The following is a 21689-nucleotide window of genomic DNA, read 5'->3' as shown; positions in this document are numbered from 1 at the left end:
TGTGTGAGCACACGACATGTAGCTGGAATTGAATTAATTTTAGGCTAGGACATGACAATTGATCAGCAACTGACATATTTCCCCATTCATTCAAGACTGGCATAACCCAACATATCACTTGCCCTACACAGAGGACATTAAACAGATTGTGAAAAGGTTTGCTAAATTGTTTATGTATATCAGGGACACTGATAGCGTCAATTTACACCATACAACTTTACAATCAGACATCTGTGGTTCTTGCGATTCCACTAAAACTAAGTGTTAGATGACGTCACTAATCACACAGGACAAAACATATATTTCAAGCTTAGTGATATCATCAAACAGTAAATTTTAAAAATCATAGAAAAATCTCTTTATAATCCCTTTAAGCCTACAATACCAGTCTTTCCAGTCTGCATCATTGATGTAGAGAACGTAATGAGAAATCTTCAGAGGTTTGTCTTAGAAATGTATTGTATTGTTTGATACCTGATGTCTACATTATAACTTGAATAGGTTTCAGGTAGAAAGTTTACATCAGTTAGAGTAGGTGTTGAAAAATAACAAGATCTGATATTTAATTAAATAATTAATTGAAAATAATAATAGATATATTAATTCTCTCTCGAAAAATCGTGGGACAAAAGTAATCACAATTTTAATTATCGTGAGCAGATTGAAAATGACACATGACATATTTAAAGAAGTATTTCCTACAAATTTCAATTTCAAAATGACAAATCACATATTTAAAGGAGTGTTTCCTACAAATTTCAATTTCAAAATGACACATCACATATTCAAAGGAGTGTTTTCTACAAATTTCAATTTCAAAATGACACATCACATATTCAAAGGAGTGTTTTCTACAAATTTCAATTTCAAAATGACACATCACATATTCAAAGGAGTGTTTTCTACAAATTTCAATTTTAAAATGACAACTCACATATTCAAAGGAGTGTTTTCTACAAATTTCAATTTCAAAATGACACATCACATATTTAAAGGAGTATTTCCTACAAATTTCAATTTCAAAATGACACATCACATATTTAAAGGAGTATTTCCTACAAATTTCAATTTCAAAATGACACATCACATATTTAAAGGAGTGTTTCCTACGAATTTCAATTTCAAATTGACACATCACACATCTAAAGGAGTATTTCCTGTAAATTTCAATTTTAAAATGACAAATCACATATTTAAAGGAGTATTTCCTACAAATTTTAATTTTAAAATGACACATCACATATTCAAAGGAGTTTCCTACAAATTTCAATTTTAAAATGACAAATCACATATTTAAAGAAGTATTTCCTACAAATTTTAATTTTAAAATGACACATCACATATTCAAAGGAGTGTTTCCTATAAATTTCAATTTCAAAATGACACATCAAATATTTAAAGGAGCATTTCCTACAAATTTCAGATTGAAAATGACACATATTGGAATTGCTGAAACCACAGACATCTGACTGAAAACTGAAATGGTGCAAATTGATGCTATCAGTGTCCAAGATATACATACAAAATTTAGAAAACCTCTTTAAGGACCCTTTAAGTATGTGTTTTTGCGCCCAGATTTGCAGCCTCTGCCCTGTAAATGGTAATGTTTTAGAATTTGTTTGGCTTTAAAAAAATGTAAACTTACCTCTTTGCCGATACCAGCTTTAACAATGGTCAACCCAGTTAGAGATTTTAATTTCTCAATAACATCATCATTATCTACAATATAAAACAAAATAGTATGGTATGAATTGTATACCAACCTCAATTCAAATACAGAGTTATGAACTGGACCACATTCAAGAATTTGAAGCCGCGGTGGCTCAGTGAGCCAACCTGAAAGTCCAGGGTTCAATCTCGGAAAGATAATACCTTACGATTTTTCAACCCAGTTTCCCCTCATCATGGACTGACATGGAAAAAGCGTCTAGCCGTTCCGATGGAAAATAAACCAAGGCCCCGTGCGCTACAGGCTTAAAGATCCCTCGACAGTCGGAAATTGAAAAAGAAAAGGCTAATACCGCTGTTCTAGCAAATTTCCCTCATTGAAAGCGCATGGCGTTAACAGTCTTCAATAGCCTACAAGGTGCAGAAAAGTAGGATGTAAATTTGCTGTTCCAACCATTGGTAAATAACAAGCAGCAATCACAGCAAAAAACAGGGAAATCTTCAATGATGTGTTTGTAATAACAATTCAATTGATGGCCCTAAATAGAATTTATTCAATTTCCAAGGATTCTGTTTTGTTTTGTTTTTTTTTTTAGGGGAGGGGGAGATGGGTCATTTTGCTCACGTCTGAGAAAAAGGCAAAGATGCTCAATAATCCTTGTCTAATGTTTTTATCTCCTATCCTATCATCAAAAACATTGAATCTATCAAAAAATGATACGAGTCGATCATTATCCAATCATCAACTAGACCTTTCACCACCGAAAATTTGTTTCATCCATATTTTCAGCTTTTGAGGTGAGGTGTTCACACTTTGACGCCCTAATCTCATGCCCTTAGGGGGTGAAAACCGGGTTATAAAACATGAATATGTTAGGACCCTGCTTGTGTAAATGACGATATTAAAATATTTGATATATAATTTCACAGCTTTGACAGAGGGCAATATCGTTCTTAAACCCCTCCTACATCTAACTACATCACAAATTGGAATTTCCGGAAGATCTTTACAGCCAAATCAGATTTACAACCACATGATATAAGAAGCTTGTTACATGTAAAAATCTGTATTTACAAATTACATGTGAACAGAATACGAAAATCCACAGGCATTACTTCATGTTTCTTGGGGATTTTCTTTAATTTAGTCTAATGCTTGCTAATACGCCTTTTAATCTAAATACACTAAGCTTCTTAAAGGATTAAGTAGAGCTATAATCTGCTTGTATGCACGGATTACATTCCTCACGACAGCTTCACACAATACCTGCGTCGTATCATACCAACATTGATATCAGATAAAAGGAAACTTAAATAAAAATCAATGCCACGTCATGAACATATTCTGAGATTTTGAATTGATATTTCCATTATATTGTCACAAAAAAAAATCATTTTGAAAAATTTCCAAACATTTTCGGAAAATATATTTAGCTTTATCTCTTATTTCTCTGGATTTAGACAAATAAATAAATGGTGTGATCTCTTCGTTCTCTTTATTTAGACAAATAAATAAATGGTATAATCTCTTCCTTCATTGAATTTAGACACAAATAATTTTAAAATAACAACAGAAAATGTTCTTTAGATTTTAACCTGAATCACTAATTCTGTGGACACACAAACGATCTTGGTTTTAAGCGATTTTTGTCGCCGACTTAGCCTAGTCATGTATTTCACTGATCGGTCGCGGGCACAAGAGGAGACAAACAATCTCCAGTCCTTCGTTTTCCACTCTGCGGATCATGAAATTGAAAGGAAAAACTGGTTTGATATCCTGTTGGCAACGTGAAAATCTTATCATGGAAGTAGGCACGGTTTCAAGTTCACTTCAAAAGAAAGAAAAATTTTCCAAACCATCATTAACCAGTATTTAAGAGTTGTCCTTTATCCTTATGAAATATTCCTTAATACAATATACAACTATATTTGTTGAAATATATCAAATAAATTTTTAGGAGAGATCTGAATTTAAATTAGATATTTAAATCATTCCCCAGTAGATGTCATTGTTTTATGTGAACAACCTTAATGCAATATCCAAGACAAATCATAACTTAAAGGGATTGTAAAGAGGTTTTCCAAATTTTGTATGTGTATCAGGAACACAGATAGCATCAATTTGTACCATTTCTGCAATTCCACTAAAACCAAGTGTTTGATGATACTTATCACCAAATATGCTTTTATCATATAAGGCCTTTGCGATTAGTGACGTCATCTAACACTTAGTTTTAGTGGAATTGCGGGATCATTTTTTTTTAACATATTAACAAAAAGTCTGTTAGGGTTTTTTTTTGTTTGCACAATTTTGTAGAATATTTCAACTAACAATGACAAAATATACATCGAAGAACCAACACTTAGAAGAAACTTGGCAGAAATCTGGTTTGAATAATGAAAATGGACACATAATTTATTTTTTATCTTTAAAATCTGTAAGTATTCTAATAAAAATCCAATAATTATTGGAAAGAAATTCTTTAATCCGTAGAAACAAGACAACAAAAAATAAAATCAATAAAAAATATTACATCAGCATTAGAGAAGCTGTACCAGTTAAATATTGTATTAAGAAGCTATACCATAAATATTTATTTCTTGGAATATTTATATACATGTATAAGGCTTTCAGGTTGTTTACAGTTTTGAAAGATATCAAATCAATTTTATCAAAGATTACTAAGTGTTTGATGATTTCACTAATCACGAAGGATCTTATGTTATAAATCATATTTTGCGATCAGTGTCTACAATACACATACAACATTTAGAAAACAATCCCTTTAAAGGGACAGGTTTGTCATTTTCCAAGTTGATTTGAGTCTTGAATATACGTAAATTGTCTTCAGAAGTACTAGAAATACATGAAAATTCCTTTAAAAATACATCAAACTAGGAATTTTACTTTCTATTTCTATATATATCATTTCTATATATCACAGAGTATCTTAAATTGACAATTCATCATTTTAACATTTAAACATGTATTATTCTTGACACGCATAGGTTTTGACGGTAAGCTGTTAACACTATTACTGATTGGCTTCGCCTAAAAATTCCTGTTACTGTGACTGAGGTATGATTGATAAAAAATGGTGCATCTGTCCCTTTAAATTATAAAATAAAACAAGAATGATTTTTAAAATGTTAGAAGAGTTTGATAAATCTGTGTACATAAGGGAAATTATGTTATTGTAAGTGTGAATTCTTCTTTTAAAAAGAATGCCAAAGATATGCCTGATGAGTTTTACAAGGCAGAAAATTATTCTTGATATTGGTTTAACAACTTGTTTTTTTTTTCCTCGAGTCTTTCCAGTGTAAGAGCCTGGAGGCAGATGGTTGGAGGAGCAAATACGATAATAGTTCATCCGTACAACTTGCCTCATTAAGTCCTAGCTGATTAACTTCTTTCTGGTGTTAAGCTGGTGGCGACACCTGGGAACCAGAACACTGTTGAGGTTCCCGGTGGTTATTATACTAGTATTATAATATACACATTACAAACCTGCTGGGTTTCTGCTGAGAATTACTCATAGTTAGTCTTTATCTTTGAGAATTCAGGTGCAGAGACATATCAGGTTTGTTTATATAAGTCACGTCTGATATTTTGTGATGCAAAAACAAAACAAAAGTAGCATCTCAATATTAGTTATAGCTCAGATTACATGTATGCACAAACTCAATAAAAAAGCAAATCCTATGCAAATTCTTAACAAATCTTATTTTCTGCATTTATACATCCTCAAACTCAACACCTCTGTAAGGAGAAACTCAAAATCAAACTCAACACCTCTGTAGATGACAAACTAAAACTCAAATCCAAGACCTCCGTAAGGACAAACTCAAATTCAAATCCAACACCTTCATAAAGGACAAACTAAATCCAAAACTCAAACCCAACACACACCTCTGTAAGGACAAATTCTAACTCAAATCAATCACCTTCATAAAGGACAAACTAAAATTTAAATCCAACACCTAGGGAAGGACAAACTAAAACTCAAATCCAACACCTCAATAAGGACAAACTCAAATCCATGACCTCCGTAAGAACAAACTCAAACACAAATCCAACACCTCTGTAAGGATAAACTCGAATTCAAACCCAACTGCTAAGTAAGCGTAATGGATTGCTCAGTGACAGTACACATGTAATCATAGCTTTATTCACACTAGAAAGAAGAAAGTAACCACAAGAAACAACCTGGATTTAGGTTCATCTTCTCAACTGACTGGTGTCTAAATCCATTTATTGCTGGGTTGACTCGAGTAATGCTGAGGGTAATGTCACCAGACAGAATGACTGATATTAGAACCCACGACCACCATTAATTCAATGAACCAATCAAAGGACATCATTAAACTGAGATTACAATTTTGGTTTGTTATTATTTTGGTTTCCATTGTAGTCTTAAAAGATTTAAACCAAGGTGGCATACTGTTGCCGTACATTTCAACCAATCATAGTGCATCGTGCCAAATCTGTGTCTAAATATGGACTATCAATTGTGTGATAGCGAAACCAAAAGTAGAGCGATATGATAAATGAAATATATTCTCTTGTTAAAGTATATTCTGATTGGCACAAATGGGGTTCATGATTGAATACTATAAGTAGCTAGAAACGTCACCAATACGTGAACTTGGTATAAATCATGTTAGATTACAATGGAGACCAGAAAAGAATATTAATAAAGAAACAAAATTGTTAAAATAATTCTAATCAGATTATAAGTACCCACAAGGTAAAATTCTAACACAAAACAAAACACTAAACAACATTTTGGAGAAACATTGATAGTAGCCAATGAAGTTTTCACATGAGGAAGTATATCAATCATAAGTGAGTAAGTATTTCATAATGAAAAGTGGTATCAGGTGAAGAGTAAGCATACCCTGCCTGGAACCACACTCATCATAGATGCTCAACATACACAACAAAAAGACTACATATAGGAACACACCTAAAAAAAGAAGAATGAACTTCAGTTATTTAGCAGCAGACAATAGAGGATTGTTATATTTGAAAGTTTAAATCTTATAATGATGGAGTTTTTAGAATATTAATATATTTGTCTGGTATTGGAATAACAGGATTGTTACAATGTCAGAACAGAAGACAGCGCCCTTAAAACTGGCTTAAAATGAAATAGAATGTGAAAATTTGAAATTTGACTTCAATACATGTTTCGAACTTGTCTCGAAGTATAGAATAAGTTCTGAGGATCGCATAATAGCAACATGTATGTCTACCATTTCCAATATGGAGGACCACTTCAGCTTGAGAGCAATGCTTTTCCCAGGGTTCAATTCAGAAAAATTTGATTAGCAATAAGTCACAAAATTTTTTAGTTATGCTAATTAAGTTAAATTTTGATTCACATTACATTAGAATACTACGAAGTGTTCTGTTCTCGGTCTAGACCTGGACGCCATAAAATTATCAAATTACTACTACAATGTCGAGCGTTCCGAGAACAGTTCTATAAAAATAGTGTTAATAATAAATTATTTGTTCTCAGGCGCGTTTTAATTGAACTCTTCACAAAAGAGTTAATTTTACACGTTCTAATAACCCGGATGAAGGCAAATTCGTCTGCTCATAAAACTGTAAAACATGTCAAGGGTTCAAGACGCATGTGTAAGAACTGTTCTCGGAACGCTCGACCATATACACTATCAAATTTTAAATGTTCCGTTCTGAAAACTGTTATGAGACCACCTTTGATTAAAATTAGACCAAACTTTCGTTCTGTTTTTTTTTGCTTTTATTTTAATACAGCCACATCAGTTAGGGTCTAATGACAGCCCTCTTGAACATTTGTCAAATTAACCTTTTGACATAACTCAAAAGCTCAAAGCAAGGACATTTGTAAAAATATCAAATTAAAAAATCACCAAGAGCACTAAGCAAGAGCACAAGGCAAAGCAAAATCACTAGGCAAGAGCACTAAGCAAAGCAAAAGCACTAAGCAAGAGCGCTAAGCAAGAGCACTAAGCAAGAGCACTAAGCAAAGCAAGAGCACTAAGCAAGAGCACTAAGCAGGAGCGCTAAGCAAGAGCACTAAGCAAGATAAATAACAAAATCACTTAAAGTACTCAACTAGATTATTTATCTTTCTTTTTTAAAAAAAAAATAAGATATACCTACAAAATTGTTAAAGATTGCTATTAGACATGAACTAAAATGTCAAAGATCAACTGTCATTTAAATTTATTTCTTTTCAAATCTCTATGACAAAAAGATTAAAAGTGTTGCTAGGCAACCGTATAAGAATGATAGGTCTTGGGAATATATACTATATTATATATATTTATATGTTGTAGATTCGAAGGAGGTATGTTAAAGAATTGTTAAGAGGTTTTCTAAATTTTTTATGTGTATCGGGGACACTGATAGCATCAATTTGCACCATTCCAATTTTGAATCATATGGCAATGGTTCTTGAAATTCCACTAACAGTGGCAGAGCCAGCCTTCCAAGACAGGGGATACAAATAAGGGGCAGACTGACTCAATGAGGGGACAACTGCTGAGGCTGAATTCAAATTCTGGCTACTCTGTGGAGGTGTTATAGTTATACAGTGTATTAAATATGGAAGGCCATTCAAGACAAAAGTCTTCGTTTGTTATTAGTAACTGGAGCCGTCAATTTCTGATTTTTCATTCGTTATTAGTTGCTGGGTCCGTCAATTTCTGATTTTTCATTCGTAACTTTCTCTGTCATTGCTTCGTTTCTCATGAACTTGTTGATTAGTAACTGTCTTCTTCTTCCATCTCTCGTGACATCGTTATTAATCGCCGGTTTATGATTTATTGGAACATGCGTTATTAGTAGCTATCTCGGCCATTTCTGATTAGTAGCTGGACGTGTTCTCAGAAATTAGTACTGGTACGTTCGGGACTATATGCATATTTTATGACGTCATCGAGGCGGGGTCAGATACGAAACGAAAAAGAACAATTTCAACATTAATACGACCTTCACCTTTTGGGTAAACAAACATACATTTGGCATGTTCCAATAAATCATAAACCGGCGATTAATAACGATGTCACGAGAGATGGAAGAAGAAGACAGTTACTAATCAACAAGTTCATGAGAAACGAAGCAATGACAGAGAAAGTTACGAATGAAAAATCAGAAATTGACGGACCCAGCAACTATTAACGAATGAAAAATCAGAAATTGACGGCTCCAGTTACTAATAACAAACAAAGACTTTTGTCTTGAATGGCCTTCCATACTTAAAGGGTTCTCTCAAGAAAATTTTAGAAAAAATGAATTGATTTTATGCATTCTGACACATATTTTGGAGAACAAAGGTAGACATTTGGATTTGTTGAAAATAAAGAGGGGGTACAGTTGGGGGATGCAAACCATTTTTCTTGTACCCCCACTAGCGTCGCCACTGTCCACTTAAAATAGGGGTAAAATATCATCACTATAGCAAAGGTCCTTATCAATAGCAGCTTTTACAATAGTGACATCGTAAAACACTTATTTTTACAATCCCTTTAAATACAGAAGACTTCAAACAAAAGGTACAGAAACAATGATATCTAAAAAATTTAGAATTAAAATGAAAATAAGATTTCCAAGCAAAAAAAAAACAAAAAAATAAATTGTTCTATCCCAGCCTTATAAACATAAGTTCAAACTCGATAAAAAAAAAAAATAGTTCTTGTGTTAAAGGGATTGTAAAGAGGTTTTCTAAATTTTGTAATGGGGGACACTGATAGCATCAATTTCAACCATTTAAATTTTCAATCAGACGTATGTGATTTCTGCAATTCAATTAAAACTAAGTTTTTGATGACGTCACTAATTGCGAAGGGCGTTATTTTTTTTAAATAAAACAATTTTTTCCACACAGTGTTGTCTTGGAAACCTTTCAGGGTTTAAATCATATATATATTGATGATGTTAAAATATGGAAACTAGACAGGAAGCATCATAATTTGATTATTATTATTTTTCAAGTAAATGGCTTTCAGTCTACAGTCAAAAATTACATTGTATATTTACTAAAAATATCAGTGTTTTTTTGTACCTAAAATGACCCCTTTAAGAAAAGTGAGATGGTAAGTAATATAGAACAATCCCTTTAACAAATGCAGCTTGGCATATCAATTGCTATTTTCTAGCTGGTCAATCCCTTGAAAGAGATTGTAAAGATAGCATTGATAGCATCAATTTGCACCATTACAATTTTCAATCAGACGTCTGTGTCGTGCATTTCTGCTAATTCAAAGCTGCAATAAACAGCTTCGTGGTCATGGGAACAATATAAAAGCGTATCTTAGCAAATTGCAGGAATCACAGAAAAATGAAAAAAAAAATCTCTTGTCAATTCAATTTTCGGAATGCGACATGGCATGGAAAGATTCATTTTCTATGCGGCTGAATTCCTTTAAGAAATGTGACAAGGCATTTGTATTTCTATCTAGAACGATCCCTTTAATAAATGCGATCAGTTGTCTGAAGAGCTGAGACAAATTGTGAAGACAAGAAAACTAGCTCTCTAATCATGAAAAGTAACAATGAAAGACATATCCCAGGAAGCTTGGACTTCCGTAGCGCTATTATCTCTAATATGAAATTATTTCAGAACCAATTATGGTGTCTCATTAAATGGAGGGAAGAGTTATTATTTCGCTCGCTATTCGTACTCTAATTGCTTGGTTACCAGTCTTTACAATGACAATAGAAAAAGATCTCAAGTCAGCTTATTATATCTTTGGGTCCATTAGTATCAAGAGACATTAACGCAGTGACAACTTACTAGTATTGATTTCTATATTTCAAATCCATGGTCAAGTTTTTATTTTGTTTTTGGATGAATCACCCACACAAAACAACAAACTCTTCGAGAACAATTTTGACCTCTACTCACGATTTTCTGTGTTTATTGCTTAAAGTTATTGTAAAGATGCTTTCTAAATTTCTTTATGTATATTGGGGACACTGATAGCATCAATTTACACCATACAAATTTTGGATCAGATGTCTGTGGTTCCTGCAAATTCACTAAAACTAAGTGTTTGGTGATGTCACTAATTGCGAAGTGTCTATGTGATACAAGCATAGTTTGCAATTAGTTATGTCATCAAACATCAAATACTTAGTTTTAATGGAATTGCAGGAACCACAGATATCTGATTGAAAATAGGAATGATACAAATTGATGCTATCAGTGTCCCTGATACACATAATAAATTTAGAAAACCTCTTTACAATCCCTTTAATCATAATCTTGGAAAAGCATACATTATGGCACAAAATAGATTGGTCATTCTAATCTGTCCTCAAAATTGGTCATTTATTCATTCAAAAAAATATCTTCTTAAAACAGGTCAATTATTCTACAAAAAAAATCAACCATAAGAAATGTTTGGAATCATATCAATATTTTTGTACTTGTAAATAGGTTTTTACAATGTTCAGGGTTAAATACTGCAGAGTTTCTTGATTATAAAAAAAATAGTTTTGCATTGTTTTCACTTTTTATCTAGAGTAAATACTGTCTGATATTTGTTTTCCTGCTGTTATTTGTAGAATTTCTTTCCAAATCAAATCTGAAGTTTGCTCTCAATTATAATTCCTCAAAATTGTACCATGGAAATTTAAACTTCTGTCACTTCCACAGTGTTGACATTTTCACTTCAAATATTGTGTTCTGTCAGACGACAAAAGTTAAGTCATCTTAACTTTCAGCTGTTCTTAAAGAATTTTTAGTCGTCTGACCGGTTAAACTTAAACTTCGTTAACTTGCACCTACTTGCAAGGTGGAGGTGGCTTAAAAAATTGGCTTAAAAAATTAAGCTTAGTTTGGCTGTCTGAACGCTACTGGCTAATATTAAGCCAAATATGTCGTGTCTGCGCATGCGTATTCGTCTTAACAAATTCTGTCCATTATTACCTATGTCATATTACGCATGCGTAATGTTATTGTGACCTCTGAACTTCACGATAACTTCTGAGGTAAGTCAAAGCTTAACTTTTATGTCCGTCTGAACACTGAAAACAGTAAACCAGGCTCGAAAGACCTAAGGCTGGCTTAACTTTCTGAACACACACCAAAAGGTAAGCTACCACCCATAAAGATAGTAAAGTAAATCCCACAGGTCGCAAAATATTGTGCTAATTTTGCAGTCATTTCCTCTGGGCAGCGACAGTTATAACAAAAATCATGATAATCAAGACTATAATTGTAGTAAATTTCACTTAGACAAGTAATGAGAATTATTACTATCAAATTTTTTTTATGAAAAAAGGCGGGAAAGAAATCAGCGACAGACTGCAGAAAACCATTTATTTTCGCAAAATGAACGAAATGAAAATTTTGTAACATGAGACTTACCTATATTAAAGCCAATAATCAGAGTACATAATTTGTAAATTATTAAATTTCTGCAGTCATTAATTTAATGAAATTTCTCTGCGACACGAAGCTTTAAGATCATTTTACAATTATATTTTGTGTAGTCAGTAATTTGATTGTAGCAGAAAGCAAGACTAAGTTGGTTTTCTTGTTGTCAATTTCTGCTGATGTATGACACTTGGCATGCTATAACTCTATTTATGTAAAATATTCTAGTGGGAAAACTGCCTCTTTTGTGAGTCTGAGCATTAAAGGGACCGATGCGCTATTTTTTGATTTTAGTCTTGAATATGTGTAAATAGTCAGAATTACTAGAAACGTACGAAAATTGCACAATTCCATCAAAAATACTTCAAACTAGGAGTTTTACTCATTATTTCTATAGATGTCTTTTCTATATATCACAGAGTTATATCTTAAACTGACGAGTCGTCATTTTAACATTCAATCCCAAGATAATTCTGGACACACATGGCTAGCCTTGATTTGAAGGCTCAAATTTCGACGTTGAGCTTTGAACACTACTACTGATTGGCTCAAAAATGTCTGTTTCTGAGACTAAAGTATGATTGGTGAGAAATTGTCCCTTTAAGATTGTTTTTTCCATAGGTCAACTGTAGAGCCAAAAAAAGGTTACTGCCCTTGAAAATGCCATAGTGAGCAAGATAGTCAAAAAGAATTAGTCTATCTTCATATTGTGCAATAGCAAAATGGCAGAGAGGGCAAAATAGTCGGCTCTATGTTCCAATTTTGGAAAGTAAACCTCCATTTCCAAAAATTGACCTTGACCTAGGATTGTTCATCTAAAATAAATGCCATCACCATGAGATGAGCTCTAATCAATTTGATAACCATGATAGGCTTTCCAAAAATCAAATGTACACAATTGAAAGACAGATCAAACAGTAATGGCAAATAGACTCCACCAAGAACAATTTCTCACGAAATCTTATTATTCAAAAATGACAGACAAGACAATAAAAGACATGACATGCTTATCATAATATTATGGGATAGAAAAGACGTGAAATTTTCCAGATACTTTTCGAAATAATTCAAATAATATGTACTACTTGCAAAATACATTTGCACTTGCACAAAAAGTAAAATGGAGGAAAAAAAATGTGAGTTTCTTTGCCAGTAAGTTGTCTGAAGAAATATAGAAGTAATTTATGCCTGGCAGGCAAACAGAGGATAAGCTAAAGTTCTAATTATTATGGAAAAGACGACATTGATAATACGATACATCGCCACTAATTAGAACAGACGAAGAAATGCTGCAGGCCATTTTCATCTCATTACCTCTCTCTCTCTATGAAGAGTAAAATCATGTTAAAACCATACTCTATCATTAACAATATATTTTTCTAAAGTTATCATGCTGCTATGATTTTGGCGACATTTTCTGAAAATTATTTTTCCTTAACTTGCAAGTTTCTTACGAGTTTATAGCAAAAGTTGAAAAGATTTATTATTCATAAAATTTTGTAAATACAATTTTTATGCGAGGCATATTGGATTGTTTTCCTTACTTTTAACTTTGACATTAGAAAAACAATGCAATGCAAGAAAAGGGAGGACAACTTTAATTTGTAGATACATATTTTGATGTGAGGCATTTTTGGAGACATTTTCTTAAAGTTTATTTTCCCTTAATTTTAACTTTCTTATTGGAAAAGGGAGCTGCAGTGGATCAGTGAGTTAGATGCTTGCTTGCTTGCTAACCTGAAGATCCTGGGTTTTAATCCAGGCATAGGTCAAGATTTTTCAACCCAGTTTCCCCCTTTCAGTGATGCAGGTAAGAAGGGCTGACATAAGCGTCTAGTCGTTCGGATGGGACAATAAACTGAGGCCCCATTTGCTACAAGCTGTGCATGTTTAAGCACTAACAAAATCAATACGAACAGACAGACAGATGGACAGAAAGGGGTGACGACTATGAACACCCAAATCATCCAAATAGCTAAATTTAGTTTTATCAACCAGAAGCAAATACTAAAGATGACCAAATTCTTTGAACAATGAAAACTTACCAGCTTGGTTTGCAACTGTAGAAGCATTATATTTAGGATTGGGTAAAACTTCAAACGTTATCTTGTCTCCAAAAGTCCTGAAAGATGAAAATAAAATTATCATAACAAAATACCAAACAAAAACATAAACCAGCTTTAGACGCTCAAAATAAACTTTGACCTAATCTGGTGAACCCTGCTTTAACCAATCAAATTTCTGCTCTCTTCAGCATTTGGATTTGTGAGAGATTGAAGGAATTTGATTGGTGCAGGGTGCAATGAGGGAAATTTTGTCAGGACAGCGGCATAGGCCTGCTCTTTTTCAATTTCAAACTGTCTAGGAATCTTTCACGTGCACAGCCTGTAGTACACGGGGCCTCGCTTTTTCAATGTCAGCCCCTATTACCTACATCACTGACAAAGGGACACAGAGTCGAAAAATCGGGAGGTATCACCTATCACGGGATTGAACCCTGGACCTTCAGGTAAGGGAGCAAGTGTGTAACTCACTGAGCCACTGCGGCTCTTGACAAATGTTCAAGATATTCAACCATTCATCAACATTTCAAATGTACCCTCTGGATCAGCCCTCCCTTGTTGCTTGATAAATCAAAATCTCCCCGAAACTTAATAAATTAATAAACCACAGCTTAAAGTGTTTATGCTTTGAGTTCTCCAAATCTGTGAATATTAAAGATCCATGAAAGAGTATTAATATTATTGATTGACAGTCTTAGCTAGCATCAGATTTACCTGTGGTTGATTAGAAAATACCTGCTGATCTTTAAGGTAAACATTATCTGATTAGTTTACATTAGAACACCTTAGTCCTAAACTGTCTGACCATTTCAGTGATATGATCAATTTGATCTCACTTCAGTGAGGGTCTAAAGACAGCCATCTTGAACATTCATCTGTTTGATGATACCATAAGCCAATAAAATTCCTGCCCTCTCCAATGCTGGGATTTTGTGACACGAACAAAAGTTGCATTCAGTGTCTAATGCAAAATGCACATTTTGTTCATGTCCTGTACTTTACCAAGGAAATGACTAGACAAGGCAGATAGTGTCTGATGCTTCTTAAAATACACCTTTTGATAATGTCACAAAATCCTGAATGTAACCAAGGAAATGACTAGACAAGACAGACACTTTATATGACTGAGCTACACCCATCATTTATCATGTCAAATCCCGATCAATTTGGCCAGGGATGTTGATTTAGAAATTCAGATCCAGACATATTAACATGTAAATTAAGAACTTGTAAAAATCTTCAAAGAGAATTCATGAAAAATTCCAAAAATCTATAACATTTTCATGAATTTCGCCTGCAATTAAACCATCTTGTCACATCATGAAATCAGAAGAGTCAGAATATTTCGGATTAATCACTTGATTTGAGAAAAAGCTAAGTTTATGATTATTAAAATGTATTAGTTTGAAGATTATGAGTTTCTGGTTTCTTGCCTAGTCAATTTAGTAATCTCATGTCTCAATATTTGATCTGACAAAAAAGGCACAACTTTTGATCATACCAAGCTATTATGTTCAACTCAATGAACACGCTAGTTGGGGGTACAGTTGGGGGTGGGGGAATTTGACTCCCTAGAAAAATGGTTTGTGTCCCCACTTTATACTTAAAGGGGAACAGTCCGCTTTTACGGGGATTGATTTAGGTCTTATTGTGCTTTAGGTAAGTACCTAATTATCCGTTCATTGAAAAATCTACACCAAATTTCATTAAAATCAGTTGTAAACTGTAGCTTCTATTGTGAATTTGGTATATTAAGAATATAAGCTAATTAAAAAAAAAAGGAACGAAAGTTGGGTCTAATTGTCATTAGACTGCCTCATGGCAGTGTGACCAGAATGAAGGCAATACCAAAACAAATAACTATTGGTTTTACTTTACAACTCCCTATTTATTTCAGAACTCAAAAATATGTCTTCCACAGTCAATATCCTATACTGACACCATATTCATTTCTGTCTGTTTCATGGTTTCTGAGAGCAGACGGCATCCTTTGAAAAAAAAAATCTGGACATGTCTGACATGATAGCTACCATAACAGTGACTATGGATACCAACATTTTCACGGCTGCTCAAGAGACCACACATGATGTTGTCCTCAATTTCAATCATTTCATTTGTCATTTTGATATATTTGTTTTTCTTGTCTAATCATGGACGGACAATAAAATGAATGGAGTTTTACGTCCTACTTTTTTGCACCATATGGATTTATGAAGACAGGCAACGTCATGCAGGGTGCTATGAGGTAAATTTTGCCAGGACAGCAGCATTAGCATGCTCTTTTTCATTTCCAACTGTCGAGGGATTTTAACACGAATAATCGGACAGGTTGGTCATTTTCTGGGGTTGAATTGGGTCATGATTATATTTTCAGAAGTACTAGAAATGTTCGAAAATCACATAATTCCTTCAAAAATATCTCAAACTAGGAATTTCTTTTTCTATTTCTATATATATCTTTTCTATATATGACAGTGTCTTAAAAAATGACATCCTGTCTTTTTAACTTTCAAATGCAGATAATTCTGGACACACAGCTTAGCTAAAAAAAGGCTGATTCTGAGACTAAGGTAGAATTGGTCAAAAAATGGTGAATCTGTCTTGAAACGCATCCCGATTTCCTCTTTAATTATCAGCTGGAATTCTACCTTACTGATTTAAAAAAAAAAATCCTGAATTCAATGGTTCTGAACTTTAAAAAGCGAATACAATATTTTTTTGCTGCGAGACTATAAATCTACTATGATTCATCCACTTTCACAACAATTTTTACACCTTACTTGCGAATTGAAAATAAATTTGGCTGATTTAAAAGATATTTATATTTAATTGAGGCAAAAGGCGAACAAAGAAACATGAAAATAATGATCCAATGGAAACCAAATGAGTTTTTTTTTATGGTAGGCCAAAGGTTAAATTTGATGAAATATTGCTCCTTCTATTAATCTATGAACTTGAAGACAAACGATTAAAAATGGAGGTCTTTAGTTGATTTCAAAGTTGTAAGACTAAAAGCAGTTCAATTACCTTTTTTTTTTTTTTAATACAGCCACTTCAGTTAGGGTCTAAAGACTGGCTGACATAACATTCGTCAAAATAACCTTTTGACCTAATATGATGACATCTGCTGTAACTAATCAAATTCCTTCATTCTCTCACAAAATGCCAGTGCTGGATAGAACAGCAATTAGATTAGATAAAGCAGGGTAAGGTCAAAAGGTTAATTTGACAAGGGTTCAAGAGGCCCGTCTTTAGACCCTAAATAAAGTGGCTATATTAAAAATAAAAGCTAATAAAAAATGGAACAAAAGTCTGGTTCTGCAATTTCGCTAAAACTATGTGTTTGATGACGTAACTAATCGCAAAATATACTTGTTTCACATAATGCCTTCATGATTAATAACATCATCAAACACTTAGTTTGAGTGGAATTGCAGGAACCACAGAAGTCTTATTGAAGATTGGATTGGTGCAAATTGATGCTTTCTATGTCCCTGAAAAATTTAGAAAACCTCTTTACAACGAAGCTCTACTTTTGAAAATGAAACGCACACATTTTAACAAATAACTGATTCTGAGATAAACATGTTATGAAAAAATCATTTAGAAATTTTCCAAAGAGAGGAATCTATTTTGAAAATTAATTTCCGAAAAAAATTTCTGGCATATTATTTTGTTTCCTTTGGAATCATTCACTATTTTTCAGTTCCTGCAATTTTCCTAATTTGATACAAATCTTTCTGGTCGCCATAATGAAAATAAATGTTTTTCTTTTCTTCACGAATAAGATTTATTTCGCAAAATAATGTAGAAAAATACTAAATCTTAAAAAATACATTCCAGAGACGGCAAATAATGACACAAAAATATAGAAAGCTTGAGGTGTATTTTATTCCTTGAATTCCGAATTTTTTTTTTTAACAAATTATTGCTTAAAGGAACACCTTCACCATTCATTTGACCAATTTAAAATCAGTCACAGAAACGTGAATTTTTAGCTAAGCTAATCAGTAATAGTGTTCACAGCTCACCATAGAAATTTGAGTCTTCAGGTCCATGTGTATCCAGAATCATCAACTTTTGAATGTTAACATGACGACTGCCATATATAGAAATAGAAAGTAAAATTCCTATTTTTAGTACTTCTGAAGACTATTTACATATATCCACTCCCTGAAAATGACGCATCTGTCCCTTTAAACAGAAACACAATTTGGTTTCTTAAAAAAATCTCATGAATAAATTGAAATATTAGTTTTCGGTCTTCAAATTCTCCATATAATATTTGCCTCAAGCCATTCTGATTTTCATCAAGTTTAGATGGAAACTTGTCTTGGCAGTATTAAATTTTCCGTTTATCTCTGTGTAGGCTTCGTCTAAATGAAATTGATACCAATATGGCTTCCTCAAGATGAGGCGACATTGAAAGCTTTCCTTTTTTCCCAGTTGATGAATTACTTTGTGACTTTTCTAGGGATTCTCTCACGTTAACTATCAGAAAAAAAAAAACTGATTTGACCAAATAACCCCTAGAACAGTTAAAATATTTTATATGTGCTATTGTAACTAACTATAGTTCAAAACCTATATTTTAAATCTTAAACCACTTCTTGATCGATTTGGATTAGGTTTATCTGCCAGTCTCAATGAATGTAAACATAAATCCCACAAAAAGTCTTTTCCAGAATTTCCTTAATTTCTAATTAGTTTTGTAGATTTCTTTAATTTCCAAGAATTTCCAATTTTGGTAGATTTTTTCATAATTTCTAATAAGTTTTCTAGAATTTTCTTAATTTCTAATAAGTTTTCTAGAATTTTCTTCTTTTCTAATAAGTTTTCTAGAATTTTCTTCATTTCTAATAAGTTTTCTAGAACTTTCTTAATTTCTAATAAGTTTTCTAGATTTTTCAAGTTTTATTATTTTGGTAGAATTTTCTTAATTTCTAATAAGTTTTCTAGAATTTTCTTCTTTTCTAATAAGTTTTCTAGAATTTTCTTCATTTCTAAGAAGTTTTCTAGAACTTTCTTAATTTCTAATAAGTTTTCTAGATTTTTCAAGTTTTATTATTTTGGTAGAATTTTCTTAATTTCTAATAAGTTTTCTAGAATTTTCTTCTTTTCTAATAAGTTTTCTAGATTTTTCAAGTTTTATTATTTTGGTAGAATTTTCTTAATTTCTAATTAGTTTTCTAAAATTTTCTTAATTTCTAATTAGTTTTCTAAAATTTTCTTAATTTCTAATTAGTTTTCGTGAATTTTCTTAATTTTTAAGTTTTCTAGAAATTTCACAATTTGTAATAAGTTTTCTAGAAATTTCACAATTTATAATAAGTTTTCTAGAAATTTCTTAATTTATAATAAGTTTTCTAGAAATTTCACAATTTGTAATAAGTTTTCTAGAAATTTCATAATTTATAATAAGTTTTCTCCAGTCCTAAAACTAATCATATTTTACATCATTAATATCAGAATTGATCAAGCTATTTAATGATACTTTCAGATGAATTTTACCTTCACACATTTCTGAGATGGAGCAGTTTAAAGTTGATTTTCTCGCTGTTGATCAGATGCTTTGTGATGTCACATTGGCTATTTCCTCAAATGACGTCAACATCTTTTGAATTTGCATTATGAGTCTCCAATCAATGATGTAAAAACAAGGCGTGAATAAGGTCCATAACCAAAGTAAATATATTTATTCCCAAAACTAAATACCAACCTAAAACCTAAACACATTATACCCACCAATCACCAAATATTGACCCTCAAAACATTCAAATTTAAGGAATTCCTGACTTTATATTGCTTTGAATTTGCAACCATTCATAGTGCCCTGAGTAAAGTTAGACCTTTTTTTTGTTAGGGGATTCGATCATTTGCTTGAAAAAATTTTAGCTTTAAAGTTTTTGAAGCTCAAACTAACTTCCTTTTCAGAATTTGTATAAATTTGATGGCAACATTTTTCTATGTGCACGATAATTTTTGAAAAACTAGAATTTTTGCAGAGATGAATTTCAACCAATAGACTAAAGGGGACAAAAATACAAGAATCAATTTACAGATAGCATATTCAGTGTGGGCCATTTAAGTTCTTGGCTGACTTTAGGAAGCTTAGGGGCTAGATCTTAAAAACGGCACTCATTGCCAAGGCATTTCCACTTGAAAAATTAGTAACTGAAAGTAATTTGAATGTCTTGGGTCCGCTCGATTGGTGAGTCCTGCATGTTCATGGATTCTTGGAATCAACAGAACGTTCAATAAAACAAGTTGGGACCGAGTTCAGAACGTGTCCCACGTCTTCCGAAAAAATAGTAGTACTCGTCTCATGTATGAAACTGTAAGCATGTTCAACCAAACAAGTTGGAACAGTGTTCAGAATGCGTTCCAAGTGTTTAAAAAAATAGAAAATGCAGAATTCAAAATGGCAGAGAAGGAAATAGATAGGAAAATTTTGAATGTAACATATCCATTTTCATACCGTTCACTTGGGGCAGAATTGGAACAGACGGAACATGTTCAGAACTCACCAATCGAGCACTACCAATGTATATCTCTGTAAAAATACATCTACTTACATGAACACAACATCTCTTAAAGCTGGATTGGACAAAATAAAAAATTCATCAGGCTATCCTAGTTTCAGATTGTTAGAGGGCTGACAAAAAAAACCCGATCTGTACCACAATTTTATATTTTTCTAAAACCAAACTCCTCTATAGTTGACCAAAATGGCAGAAATAAAATAGGCTGATTGCATCATGTTTGTTCGTCATTTTTATAGAATAATATCAATCTTTCCTTAACCACCAATCATTGGAAGGCAAAATACATCACAACATCAAGGTCTTGTGCGTTTACAAATCTATTAAACTAAATAATTATTGAAATACACTTTTTAGCATGTTTCAAAATTACTTAGTTTAATGAATTATTACTTAGTTTTATAGATTTATTAGATTATAGAGAGATTCTGTTGTATAGTTATAACACCAGGTAAGTCCATTGATGAACAAAGACGCAAGTTTAATCAAGTTAAAAAATTTCAATTTGGGCATCCTAAGAGGTAGTATGCCTTCAAGTTAAGAAACAATTCAATTCTGAATAGCCAAGTCTAGCTCATTTTTTACTACCCTTTCAAAATAATCTTTAGAAAAAAGAAACTTACATGACATCGTTAATGGCTGATGTAGGAAGGTTTATAATAGATGCAAAACCTTCCAAAAATGCTCCACCTTCGACTTCATCAATACTGGAAAAGGAAAATGAATATTAATTATTAATATCAATTAACAAGTGGTTGCCTAGCAAGATACGCTCACTTTCCTGATAAATTTTCAGTATATCAAAGGCGGTCGCCACTCTGTGTCTAATCATGTGGGCGAATTTTTCAGGACAGATTATGCCTCTTTCTCCTTGTTGTGTCAATGTGGAAAATAGACACTGCCACTTACTTTCTATTTAATTGTATATAGGTATATCTCATATCAACTAGATCTTCTGGTTTTACTGTTTTATTTTCATCTTCTGGATCTAAAATATATAGACATGTTTTGTAACATAACGATTCTAACTTGTGATGTAA

General features: G+C 32.5%; 1 protein-coding gene across 1 annotated transcript in view; it reads right to left on the bottom strand.

Moving 5' to 3' along the window:
- LOTGIDRAFT_238576 (hypothetical protein) overlaps positions 1 to 21689 on the bottom strand; it is a gene marked incomplete at both ends in the record, with an annotated part of 50189 nt that overhangs the window by 21083 nt on the left and 7417 nt on the right. Inside the window, 5 exons of the mRNA XM_009050688.1 lie at positions 1646 to 1719; positions 6567 to 6635; positions 14090 to 14166; positions 21273 to 21356; positions 21559 to 21637. Of these exons, the coding sequence (XP_009048936.1) occupies positions 1646 to 1719; positions 6567 to 6635; positions 14090 to 14166; positions 21273 to 21356; positions 21559 to 21637 (383 nt within the window). The remainder of the gene's footprint in view (positions 1 to 1645; positions 1720 to 6566; positions 6636 to 14089; positions 14167 to 21272; positions 21357 to 21558; positions 21638 to 21689) is intronic.

The sequence above is a fragment of the Lottia gigantea genome, assembly GCF_000327385.1.
Source record: "Lottia gigantea unplaced genomic scaffold LOTGIsca_152, whole genome shotgun sequence".
In the NCBI taxonomy this organism is placed as follows: Eukaryota; Metazoa; Mollusca; class Gastropoda; family Lottiidae; genus Lottia; species Lottia gigantea.
Note: the sequence above shows the minus strand (reverse complement) of the source record. Positions and strands in the feature narration are given on the sequence as shown.